Below are 12,892 nucleotides of genomic sequence, written 5' to 3'. Positions count from 1 at the left end.
GATTTCTGGGATGGCAGGATTGTCGTGTGGGGAGAGATTGGGTCGACTGGGCTGTATTCACTGGAATTTAGAAGAATGAGGGGATCTCATTGTCAGGGCTGGACAGACTGGATGCAGAGATGTTGTTTCCTCTGGCTGTGGGGGGTGGTGGGGATTGTCTAGAACAAGGGCTCACAGTCTTGGGGTACAAGATAGGCCATTTAGGACTGAGAAGAGGAGAAATTTCTTCGCTCACTAGACAGGGTGGTGAACCTGTAGAACTCTCTATCACAGAAGGCTGTGGAGAGTAAGCCACTGAACATATTTAAGATGGAAATGTATCTCTAGAGGGGTATGGGGAGAGAGCAGGAATATGGTGAGGCAGAGGATCAGCAATGATCTCTTAAAAAGCATTTGGACAGTTACATGGGTATAGAGGGATATGGGCCAAATGTGGTAAATTGGGACTAACTTGGGGGCTTTAAAAAAAAAAGGTGGCATGGACAAGTTGGGCTGAAGGGCCTGTTTCCATGCTGTAAACCTCCATCTTATTGAATGGCGGAACTATTTTGCTGCGGCCGAATGGCCTACTGCTGCTTTTATGTGTCTAGATGCCTTTTGCCCTTGGATCGTCCTTCTCTCAGACTCATTAATCCAGCTGCCAGTACAATTGAATTGATTTCCTTCTCTGGGAGTTTGTTTCACATGGTTGCTGGGCTGTGGAAAGTTTCTTTCATCTGGTATAGGCTTACGAAATCGTTCAAATCTCCATATTATCTTCACTTATTTTAACAAAAGCCTAAAGATGTGTCGAGTTGGTTCTGTTTTTATTTGAGTCCGTGTTGACTCATGTAAATCTCCAGAGTTGGCGCCTGTCTCCCTACCACGTCAGTACCAGGTACAGGAGCCTCTGGCATGTGACTGACACACCGCACGTTGACCTCGAGTTCAATGCCATCGTCAAAAAGGACAATCGATATTTGAAGATAAGATGTTGGTGACACAGAAATCATTTTGCTGCCCGTGTACTGTGAGGCTATCCCTGACAGGAGCATTGATCAAACACCTCTCGGGGTGGGATGTTGGACTGTCAGCTATCGGTGCCTGGTGTGATGGCCTTAAAAATCTGACTGTGATATGAGAAATGGCACACCGTTAATGGCAAGTCATTGTTCCACTCCTGCATCTCTTGTCTTCACCTGTACCGGCTCATCGAAAATGGAGAACATGAGTGAGGCAGCGCCAAAACAAAACCACTCGGTCCACCCAGTCCAAGTTAGCATTTACCCTCCATATTTACAATGAGACCCCATTTCCCTCCCCCCCCCCCCCCCCCCCCCCACTAACCCACAGCAAGGTCTATAAAATAATGAGGGGCATAGATCAGCTAGATAGTATCTTTTCCCAAAGGGAGGGAAGTCTAAAACTAGAGGGCATAGGTTTAAGGGGAGAAATACAAAAGGGTCCAGAGGGTGGTGAGTGTCTGGAACGAGCTGCCAGAGGTAGTAGTAGAGGCGGGTACCATTTTGTCTTTTAAAAATCGTTTAGACAGTTCCATGGGTATAGAGGGATATGGGCCAAATGCGGACAATTGGGATTAGCTTCGGGGTTTTTAAAAAAAAAAAGGCGGCATGGACAAGTTGGGCCGAAGGGCCTATTTCCATGCTGTAAACCTCGATGACTCTAAGTCAGCTCCACAGCCTATCACTCCTCTTGAACCTCGTCCTTCCTCAGCTCCTCCAAAAGAGCGATCGATACGTCTCATTGATCCTTCGCATCATTGTCCTCTTGAACGTGGTTGGTTGGAGGCCGCTGCCGCAGTGGTCTAAGTGACGGCCGCTGTGTTCCGAGTGATTAATTACACCGAGTGTGTGCTTTCAAACACATCTGGAATAATTTCCAGCCTAAATCTGGGGGCACTGGAGAGCCTCACCATTTTAACCCAACCTCCTTTTTATGTGTGTTTGTTTTTGTAGCCATGGAGACGGGGTGTGAGGGTGCAGAAACTCTTGGGCTGTGTTAATTTTAATTCATCGCTGTGCCGTCAGGGATATATTCCCTTTCAATCTGCCGGCTAACAGTTAATTTATCATAAATGCAGTATGCTGCAATGAAATCTCAAAGGAAGGTGAAACTAATTGTGTTTCTCTCTAGGGTGCTGGCACTGACGAAGGTTGTTTAATTGAAATTTTGGCTTCACGGAACAATCGAGAAGTCCAGCAAATTGTTGCTAGTTACAAGAAAGGTACTTTTGTCGTCCTCTTTCCGCCCCCCCCCCCCCCCCCCCCGCTCCATGTAAACATGCCCCCCCCCCTCCTCCAGCCTCCCAGTTAAAGCCTTCCTGTGATAAAGTTTGAACAATGCTGATCTATCACCGACAACCAATGTTTATTTGCAATGTTTAATGCAGTGAGAAGAAGTCTCTCAGTAATGAAATCCGACAACTTGGGGCGGCACGGTGGCACAGTGGTTAGCACTGTTGCCTCACAATGCCTGGGACCCGGGCTTGATTCCCGGCTTTGGGTCACTATCTTTGTGGAGTCTGCACGTTCTCCCCGTGTCTGCGTGGGTTTCCTCCAGGTGCTCCGGTTTCCTCCCACAATCCAAAGATGTGTGGGTTAGGTGGATTGGCCATGCTAAATTGCCCCTTAGTGTCAGGTGGACTAGCTAGGGTAAATGCATGGGATTATGGGGATAGGGTGGGATTGTGGTTGGTGCAGACTCAACAGCCTCCTCCTGCACTGTAGGATTCTATGATTCTAACTGTCGGGTTGGCGACCCTAAAGCATGTTCGAAGAGAGATTATTTTCAGGGGAATCTTATAGGAGGAGCCATGATGCTGGCGTTGGACTGGGGCGGGCACAGTAAGAAGTCTCAACACCAGGTTAAAGTCCAACAGGTTCATTTGGAATCACGAGCTTTCGGAGTGCTGCTCCTTCCTCAGGTGAGTGGCACCTCCGTGGCTCCGCTCCGAAAGCTTGTGATTCCAAAGCTGGAAATGCTGGAACTCCTTCACCTAACAGCACTGTAGGTGTACCTACACCACATGGACTGCAGTGGCTCAAGAACGCAGCGCTCCGAAAGCTCGTGATTCCAAATAAACCTGTTGGACTTTTAACCTGATGCTGTGAGACTTCTTATAGGAGGAGGAGAGGGAAAGGCAGAGGTTCAGGGAGGGAGTTACAACACTTGGGGTCCCGACTGCTACTGAGTGAAGCAACTCGAGTTGGGAGATTGGAGGAGCAGCGAGAGGTTTGGAGGCTAGAGGAGGAGAGGGGAATCGAGGGACTTGAACATGAGGTTGCCCATCTTCAAACTGAAGCGTTAGAATGTTGTTTCTGTGATAAACACGACCAACTATAACCGGGGTGTGAAGTCCAGAATTCTGCTTGTAATCTCGGGATACTGGAATGATGTGGCTTTTTGTTTCCATGTTCCTTCTGCCTGTCCCATGACGGGAATTTTTCTTTTTCTTCCAGAGTTTGGCCAGAGTCTGGAAGATGACATTGCAGGGGACACTTCCCATATGTTTCAGAGAGTTCTGGTGTCGCTGGCAACGGTAAGGAACAGATCTTATCCTGCCTTCCCGTCAGAAGAGTAAGAAGTCTCACAACACCAGGTTAAAGTCCAACAGGTTTATTTGGTAGCACGAGCTTTCGGAGCGTTGCTCCTTCAGGTGAGTGAGGAGTTCTGTTTACAAACAGGGCAAATATAGACACATATTGTCTGCATGACAACGTTCCGATGAGACAGGGGGGTGTTGGTAGGGTACGGGAACCGTGGTGCACGAAGGTTGTGATGAACCTGGTGAATAAGAAAAGAGAGGCGTACAGAAGGTTCAGAGAGCTAGGAGGTGTTAAGGATTTAGAGGAGTATACGGGATGTAGGAAGGAGCTTAAGAAGGAAATTAGGAGAGCGAGAAGGGGTCATGAGAAGGCCTTGGCGGGTAAGATTAAGGAGAATCCCAAGGCTTTCTACAAATATGTCAAGAGTAAAAGGATGAGATGTGAAGGCATAGGACCCTTAAAAGGTGAAGGGGGAAAAGTTTGTGCGGAACCGTTAGAAATGGCGGAGGTGCTTAATGAATACTTTACCTCGGTATTCACGGTGGAAAGGGATCTGGGTGGTTGTACTGCTCGTTTGCGGTGGACAGAAAGGATCGAGCATGTGGACATAAAGAAAGAGGATGTGTTGGAACTATTGAATGGCATCAAGGTTGGTAAGTCGCCGGGACCGGATGGGATGTACCCCAGGTTACTGTGGGAGGCGAGGGAGGAGATTGCGGAGCCTTTGGCGATGATCTTTGCATCGTCGATGGAGACGGGAGAGGTTCCGGAGGATTGGAGGATTGCAGATGTGGTCCCTATATTCAAGAAAGGGAACAGGGACAGCCCGGGAAATTACCGACCGGTGAGTCTAACCTCAGTGGTTGGTAAGTTGATGGAGAGGATCCTGAGAGACAGGATTTATGATCATCTAGAGAAGTTTAGTATGATCAAAAGTAGTCAGCACGGCTTTGTCAAGGGCAGGTCATGCCTTACGAGCCTGGTTGAGTTCTTTGAAAATGTGACCAAACACATTGACGAAGGAAGAGCGGTGGATGTGGTCTATATGGACTTCAGCAAGGCGTTCGATAAGGTCCCCCATGCAAGACTTCTTGAGAAAGTGAGAGGGCATGGGATCCAAGGGGCTGTTGCCTTGTGGATCCAGAACTGGCTTGCCTGCAGAAGGCAGAGAGTGGCTGTGGAGGGGTCTTTCTCTGCATGGAGGTCAGTGACCAGTGGAGTGCCCCAGGGATCTGTTCTGGGACCCTTGCTGTTTGTCATTTTCATAAATGACCTGGATGAGGAAGTGGAGGGATGGGTTGGTAAGTTTGCTGACGACACCAAGGTAGGTGGTGTTGTGGATAGTTTGGAGGGATGTCAGAAGTTGCAGCGAGACATAGATAGAATGCAAGACTGGGCGGAGAAGTGGCAGATGGACTTCAACCCGGATAAGTGTGTGGTGATCCATTTTGGCAGATCCAATGGGATGAAGCAGCAGTATAATATGAAGGGTACCATTCTTAGCAGTGTAGAGGATCAGAAGGACCTTGGGGTCCGGGTCCATAGGACTCTTAAATCGGCCTCGCAGGTGGAGGATGCGGTCAAGAAGGCGTACGGCGTACTGGCCTTCATTAATCGAGGGATTGAGTTTAGGAGTCGGGAGATAATGCTGCAGCTTTATAGGACCCTGGTTAGACCCCACTTGGAGTACTGCGCGCAGTTCTGGTCACCTCATTACAGGAAAGATGTTGAAGCCATTGAAAGGGTGCAGAGGAGATTTACAAGGATGTTGCCTGGATTGGGGGGCATGCCTTATGAGGATAGGTTGAGGGAGCTTGGTCTCTTCTCCCTGGAGAGACGAAGGATGAGAGGTGACCTGATAGAGGTTTACAAGATGTTGAGAGGTCTGGATAGGGTAGACTCTCAGAGGCTATTTCCAAGGGCTGAAATGGTTGCTACGAGAGGACACCGGTTTGAGGTGCTGGGGGGTAGGTACAGAGGAGATGTCAGGGGTAAGTTTTTCACTCAGAGGGTGGTGGGTGAGTGGAATCGGCTGACGTCGGTGGTGGTGGAGGCAAACTCGTTGGGGTCTTTTAAGAGACTTCTGGATGAGTACATGGGATTTAATGGGATTGAGGGCTATAGATAGGCCTAGAGGTGGGGATGTGATCGGCGCAACTTGTGGGCCGAAGGGCCTGTTTGTGCTGTGGCTTTCTATGTTCTATGTTCAAACTCAATTTACAAAATAATGGTTGGAATGCGAGTCTTCACAAGTAATCAAGTCTTAAAGGTACAGACAATGTGAGTGGAGAGAGGGTTAAACACAGGTTAAAGAGATGTGTATTGTCTCCAGGCAGGACAGTTAGTGAGATTTTGCAAGCCCAGGCAAATCGTGGGGGTTACAGATAGTGCGACATGAACCCAAGATCGCGGTTGAGGCCGTCCTCATGTGTGCGGAACTTGGCTATCAGTCTCTGCTCAGCGATTCTGCATTGTCGTGTGTCGTGAAATAAACCTGTTGGACTTTAACCTGTTGCTGTGAGACTTCTTACTGTGCTTACCCCAGTCCAACGCTGGTATCTCCACATCATGGTTCCCATCAGGATGCAGAGGTCTCAGACCAGGCAACTTTTCCCTGTCTTTGACTGCAGCCTCTGTGAACACACTGTCCCTGCTGGAAGGACAGAGATCCTTCTATCCTTGCAAATGGTTCCAATTGGCATTTGGGAAATGTGGATGGTGGTATAGGGGCAGCAGTGGAAGCAGTGCTGATTCCTGTGCATATTTACAATGGGTGATTGTTCCTTGAATGTTATGGGGGGTATTTGATGGAGGGGCTATTCAGACACTCTGTTGGCCCATTAAACATCCCCTTGCCCTCACTCTCCTTCCCCCACTATGCCCCTGACGCTGGTCTACCTGCAGTTTTGTCTTGCTGTGCTAGATCCTGAGTGGTGGGCTGTGTCCCTTTGTCTGGCTTGTGCAGTGTACACACCTTCAGGATCATCTCATAATACTCACCTAGCCCTCTCTGTTCTCCAAGGCCATACCTGTCTGATACTGTCCAATGGGTGATCTTGTGGTTCAGCAGTGGGTAGAGTCCCTGTCTCTGAGCCAGAAGCTTTGGATTCGAATCCCACTCCAGGACTTTGATGGTTGAGGAAGTTGCCCCCAGAACGTGGCCAAACAGAGGGCAGCACAGTGGCACTGTGGTTAGCACTGCTGCCTCACAGCTCCAGGACCTGGGTTCAATTCCCGGCTTGGGTCACTGTCTGTGTGGAGTTTGCACATTCTCCCTGTGTCTGCTTGGGTTTCCTCTGGGTTCTCCGGTTTCCTCTCGCAGTCCAAAGATGTGCGGGTCAGGTGGATTGACCCTTGGTGCCAGTGGGACTAACAAGGGTAAATGCATAGGGGTTATGGGCATATGGCCTGGGTGGGATTGTGTTCGGTGCAGACTTGGGCCGAATGGCCTCCTTCTGCACTGATCTATCAAATTGTAAACTTTCCAATGTGCCTATAGCAGCTGGGCAGAGTGTGCCAGTCTGCTGGGTTAACCATACTCTGTGGGGAGTGGTGACCCTCCAGCTGTAGTGTCTCTGGCGAGTGAGCTGTCCCAGGGACAACTAGTTCTGGAAATGAGCATGTTTCATCTGCCTCGTGTACCTGTGTACGGAGGAGAGCTTCCATCTAAACGTGCTGAACTTGGAGAGTGAAACCACAAGGAATAAAGGACTGGTTTTGCAACCATTCACATCACAGTCCTGACGCATAGCTTTAAAAAAACAATTCCCTTTTCCTTTCGGAGGGAATCACAAAGCTGTGTTGTTCCAGTTTAATGTGTGAACTGATACTGTCGAGACTTGCAGTGAGGATAGTTTGGGTACAGTCAGATGCGTTGAGGAACTGGATTCTGTACTCCGAGCACTGTTGTTCCTCTCCACTGCTGTGCACTTCCTCCTCTTGATGAACTGTGTGTACTCAACACAGACAATGTTTGTTTCCTTGCAGGGAAACCGAGATGAGGGAAACAATGTGAATGATGAACAAGCCAGAACGGATGCAAAGGTTGGTCGTGGTATTACACATCTGGGAACAAGTGTGAAAAATGTAATCCAAGTGAATGGTTTAATCTTAGACCAATACACCGGCCCTAAACAGAGTAAATGATTCTTCATTTGGACTGTATTGTCAGGGGTATTAGAGTGATTCCTTGCTATTTATTTATTGAATTCTGCTTGGTTACAGCATTAAAGTTTATTTGTTAGTGACAAGTAAGGATTACATTAACACCGCAATGAAGTTACTGTGACATTTTAGTCGCCACACTCCGGCGCCTGTTCGGGTCAATGCACCTAACCAGCACGTCTTTCCGAATGTGGGAGGAAACCGGAGCACCCGGAGGAAACCCACGCAGACACGGGGAGAACGTGCAAACTCCACTCAGTGATCCAAGCCGGGAATCGAACCCGGGTCCCTGGCGCTGTGAGGCAGCGGTGCTAACCACCGTGCCACCATGCCGCCCTTCTTTATCAAGCTCTCCATTCTGCTCACACTCGATCCACTTTTCTTTGACCGTTATTGTGTTTGATTGGGTTTATTGTTGTCACATGTATTAACATACAGTGAAAAGTATTGTTTCTTGTGTCTATACAGACAAAGCATACTGTTCATAGAGTAGGAAAGGAGAGGGTGCAGAATATAGTGTTACAGTCATAGCTAGGGTGTGGAGAAAGATCAACTTAATGCGAGGTAAGTCCATTCAAAAGTCTGACAGCAGCAGGGAAGAAGCTGTTCTTGAGTTGGTTGATACGTGACCTCAGACTTTTGTATCTTTTTCCCGATGGAAGAAGGTGGAAGAGAGAATGTCCGGGGTGCGTGGGGTCCTTAATTATGCTGGCTGCTTTGCCGAGGCAGCGGGAAGTGTAGACAAAGTCAATGGATGGGAGGCTGGTTTGAGTGATGGATTGGGCTACATTCACGACCTTTTGTATTTCCTTGCGGTCTTGGGCAGAGCAGGAGCCATCCCAAGTTGTGATACAACCATGCGATAGCAGCAACACTTTTTTTCTGACAGTTCCCTTTCTTTTCCTTTACTCTTGCTTCCCGCGTGTTCTTTGTGACCCAGTTTTACAGAATTTTTCTTCTTGCCGTGAGGGTGGCTCACTCCAGATGCAGCGCCCTCTGATGGCACCTGGTCCAGTTCCCTGTAGACTGCCCCCTGAGCCTCTCGCCCTCTGCATGCTTGCAGATTGTCGTGGAGTCTGTCTCTTTGCAGCTTAATCATAGCACGTACTGTTTCAGACAGTGACTCTCCTACTGCTTTTGGGCCCCCAGAAGCAGCTGCTCCATGTATATTTAACAATGAAACAAGATTGGAGTGTGTAAAATAGATGAAGCTGGGTATTGGAGGAGCCTGCTGGGGGTTGGTGTGTGGCAATGATTTTAATCTAATGGATTAGTGCTGCCAATCCGTGCACAGCTCTTGTTTCGCCTCTTGTTGGAGCTTGTGGAAAAGGGAGATAACTGGGCATTCTGCCTCCTCACTTGAATGTACTCGAGTGAGCACACAGCTTTATGCATCCTCTGTTCAGTCAGCTTTCACCTCGTGGTTAATAATAGCTCAAAGTCGCTAAAAATAAATCTCCTCGTAACATCCGATGACAATGACGACTGCTTCTTGCCTTGTCAACTGTGTTCCCTCCCCCCTCTCCGCGCAGCGACCTACAAAAACCTCCTCCTGATTAGAGTTTGACGTTTCTTGGGCCATCCTGAAACGCAAATCATATCAGTGCTGTTTCACCAGAAGTAACTCTTCAAATGCAGACGACAAAAATAGAACAAAACTTACTCCAACTTATAATTCAAAGAAAGGGTTTAATAAAGAAACATCATTACTCCAAACTTGGGGCCTCGCCCTGGGCCAATCCAAGCTCCACGCAATTCCACACCGGTTCTTATTTGTAGTGAGTCAGCTGACTATTACATCATTCTTCCGCTGCCCCTTTTCTACATTCTACCTCTGTCCCATTTCTCTCTTTTCCCTCCCCCAACATCTCCATCTGCCACAGTTTCTCTGCCGTTTGGCCATTCACACCTTCCATTCTCTCTATGGGCTGCCATTAGCAGCCTCTTCCCTTGGTTTCTGTGGCTATGACTCATCTTTCATTCCCTCCCCCTGCAGTATAAATATCTCCCACTTTCTCTGCCTTTTAACTTTGACAAAGGGTCGTCTGGACTCGAAACGTCAGCTCTTTTCTCTCCTGACAGACACTGCCAGACCTGCTGAGATTTTCCAGCACTTTCTCTTTTGGTTTCAGATTCCAGCATCCGCAGTAATTTTGCTTTTATTACATCACTCTGTAATTGGTTCCATGGTTTATTGGATCAGCTGACAGCTTGTTACCATTGGTCACATTACATCCAATACAAAGTTGTCACTGGTTCCATTCTAGTAAGTGCCGCTACATTCGCAGTCCACCAGTAGTTTGCCATTGGGGCTGACTGCAGACTAGAATAGCAGTTCTGTCAGAACCACTGGCTGGCAGAGTTCCTCAAACTGACTATGTTTAATGCTGCCTGAAAATACATTTTTAATGTTTCTCTCCAGAGCCTTCACGTTTGTTCTCTGAAGCATTTCCTGCCACTGATTCCCCATAGCGTGTCCTGCCCCAAAGGCTTGAGTTTAGCTCCAAGCATCCTGGGAGGATTGACAGCACAGGAATCCCTAGACTTTACCTTGTTACGCTGCACAATCCTTCCCTTCCTGCAACAACACCCCCGTGCTACTCCCGCCAAGAATCGCTGCCTCGACAGAAGAATCCAGAAGAAATTGATGACCAACTGCTTTTGTAAAAATACGACAAAGTAATAGCCCCAACTCCGATTCCAGCGGGTCACCATTGACGACTGATTTCCCCATATCCAACAACTTTGTGCCTGTGATCTTCAAACTGGGTGGCACAGTGGTTAGCACTGTTGCCTCACAGTGCCAGGGACCCGGGTTCAATTCCAGCCTCGGGTCACTCTTTGGAGTGTCTTCCCCCACTGGCACACCATTCCAGTTCTGGATATTAGGCCTACTGTTTCCTGGGTGGCACGGTGCCACAGTGGTTAGCACTGCTGCCTCACAGTGCCAGGGACCCGGGTTCGATCCCTGGCTTGGGTCACTGTCTGTGCGGAGTCTGCACGTTCTCCCCGTGTCTGCGTGGGTTTCCTCCGGGTGCTCCGGTTTCCTCCCACAATCCGAAAGACGTGCTGGTTAGGGTGCATTGGCCGTGCTAAATTCTCCCTCAGTGTAACCCGAACAGATTGTGGCGACTGGGGGGATTTTCACAGAAACTTCATTGCAGCGTTAATGTAAGCATGCTTGTGACACTAATAAATAAATAAACTTGTGACGTGTGAGCAAGATGGATAGTATCAGCAGCTGAAGGTTTATGGTTCTGAAGGGAATGGGAGGCGGCAGTGTGCGCACACTTTCTCTCTGTATCTCAGTCGTGCCACCAAGCGCCTTCCTGTGTTTTATTGTGTGGTTTGAAACAATACATGGGCCCTGGGTATGTGATTCCCCTCTCCGAGTGAGACATGATCTGTCTTTGATGCACGCACGCACACCCAAAGAACTCTCATTCAATCCAGCATAGAGTTAGAATGTCCTTTTTAAAAATCTCTCATCCTTTTGAAATCCGTTCTATTTTTTGAATCAGAGATGATGTCTCTCGATGATCATGGAATGTGGGTGTCGCTGGCTAGACCAGCATCGATTGCCCTTGCCTGATTGCCCTTTTGAGAAGGTGGTGGTGGTGAGCTGCCTTCTTGAACCCGCTGCAGTCCCTGTGGTGTAGGTTCATCCCCCAGTGCTGCTGGGGAGGGAGTTCCAGGATTTTGACCCAGCGACAGTGAAGGAACGGCCGATACATTTCCAAGTCCGGCTGGTGAGGCCTGTTTTCGTGAATGTGGCTTCTGTGAAGGCCATGTTTTAGTGAGCAGGTCCTTTGGCAGTCTTGCCTAGGCGTGTGGGGGCGGGGAATGTTTCTGCAGGAAGGCCGATGTATATCACTACAGCTTGTTCTGTTCTTGTGTTGTAAACCAGGCGCTGTATGAAGCTGGCGAAAAGCAGTGGGGGACGGATGAAGTTGCCTTTTTAAGTATCCTCTGCATCAGGAACCCAACCCATTTAAGAAGAGGTGAGACTTTAATTGCTTCAAGCGCAGGCTTCTTAACAGTTTGACAAACCACTCCAATCTTCCCCAGGTGCAAGAGCAAATTACTAAATTTTCAATCCACTTGCTTCTCTCTGCATTTTGTTAAAAAACAAAGCTGCTATCCCTCCGAGAGGATTGTGAGATTCACATCGACTCCAGTCTCTTGACCATGGACTAGCTGTTCCAGTGCAGTACAGAGGGTTGCACTGTTTGTCAAAGCAGGGGCACCTGAGGTGATGACTCAACATGGGGACAAGGGAGTTCTCCCAATATCCTGGCCAATGCCTCACTCAACCCAAAATAGACCATCGGATTATTTATTCAATGCCTGTGTGCAAATTGGCTGCTGTGTTTGTACAGTGAATACATTTGGAAGATGAGTCAAGTGGCTGAGATTGTGAAATATGCTTTTATAAATCTACCATTGTGTACTGAGAGTCAGTCACCTCTGCACTGAACATCCAGGTTTCCAAGATGACAGATTGCTTCCCCCGCCGCACCCCCCCCCCCCTCTCTCTCCCCCCTCATTATAGACTCCTTACAGTGCTGAGGAGGCCATTTGGCCCATCAAGTCTGCACTGACACTCGCTCACTCTCTCTCTGACAGAGCGTCTTACCCAGGCCCCCTCCCCCAGCACTATTTCCATAATGGCATGGCCAATCTACCCGCACATCTTTGGAGCGTGGGAGGAAACCCACGCTGATACAAGGAGAATGTGCAGAGTTTGCCCAGACAGTGACCCGAGCTGGGAACCGAACACAATGCTAAACATTGTGCCGCTCTCCCACCCCCCTCCCCCCCCCCCCCCCACTTCTTTCCTGCCCCCCCCCCTCTTCCTCTCTTTTTTTCCCCCCCCACCCCTCTCTCTCTCTCCTGCCCCCCCTCCCTCCCTCCCCTGTTTTCCCCCCCCCACCCCTTCTCTCTCTCTCCTGCCCCCTCCCTCTCGTTGAAGTATTTTCCAGACAGTGATGTATCCAAGCATGTTTCCCTTTCTGGACCACAGTGCTGCCTTGCAACCAGTGATGGTTTCAATGTTCTGAACTGCCATTGGCCCTCCTGTTGCTTCCTGACGACAGACGTTGGCAGCAGAGTTGTGTTTTTTAAGGATAGGAAAATGTTGATCCATTCAGCATTCTGGGAAAACCGGCTGTTTTCCTAGAGGG

The 12,892-nt window shown here is 48.8% G+C and overlaps 1 protein-coding gene across 1 annotated transcript in view; it reads left to right on the top strand.

Moving 5' to 3' along the window:
* LOC144510196 (annexin A4-like) overlaps window positions 1-12,892 on the top strand; it is a 72,245-nt gene that overhangs the window by 46,194 nt on the left and 13,159 nt on the right. The window contains exons 6-9 of the mRNA XM_078239676.1: window positions 2,134-2,224; window positions 3,459-3,538; window positions 7,533-7,589; window positions 11,617-11,710. Coding sequence (XP_078095802.1) covers window positions 2,134-2,224; window positions 3,459-3,538; window positions 7,533-7,589; window positions 11,617-11,710 — 322 coding nt within the window. The remainder of the gene's footprint in view (window positions 1-2,133; window positions 2,225-3,458; window positions 3,539-7,532; window positions 7,590-11,616; window positions 11,711-12,892) is intronic.

The sequence above is a fragment of the Mustelus asterias genome, chromosome 22 (genome assembly GCF_964213995.1).
Source record: "Mustelus asterias chromosome 22, sMusAst1.hap1.1, whole genome shotgun sequence".
Lineage (NCBI taxonomy): Eukaryota > Metazoa > Chordata > Chondrichthyes > Carcharhiniformes > Triakidae > Mustelus > Mustelus asterias.
The sequence above is the reverse complement of the archived record's forward strand: the minus strand, read 5'-3'. Positions and strand labels throughout refer to the sequence as shown.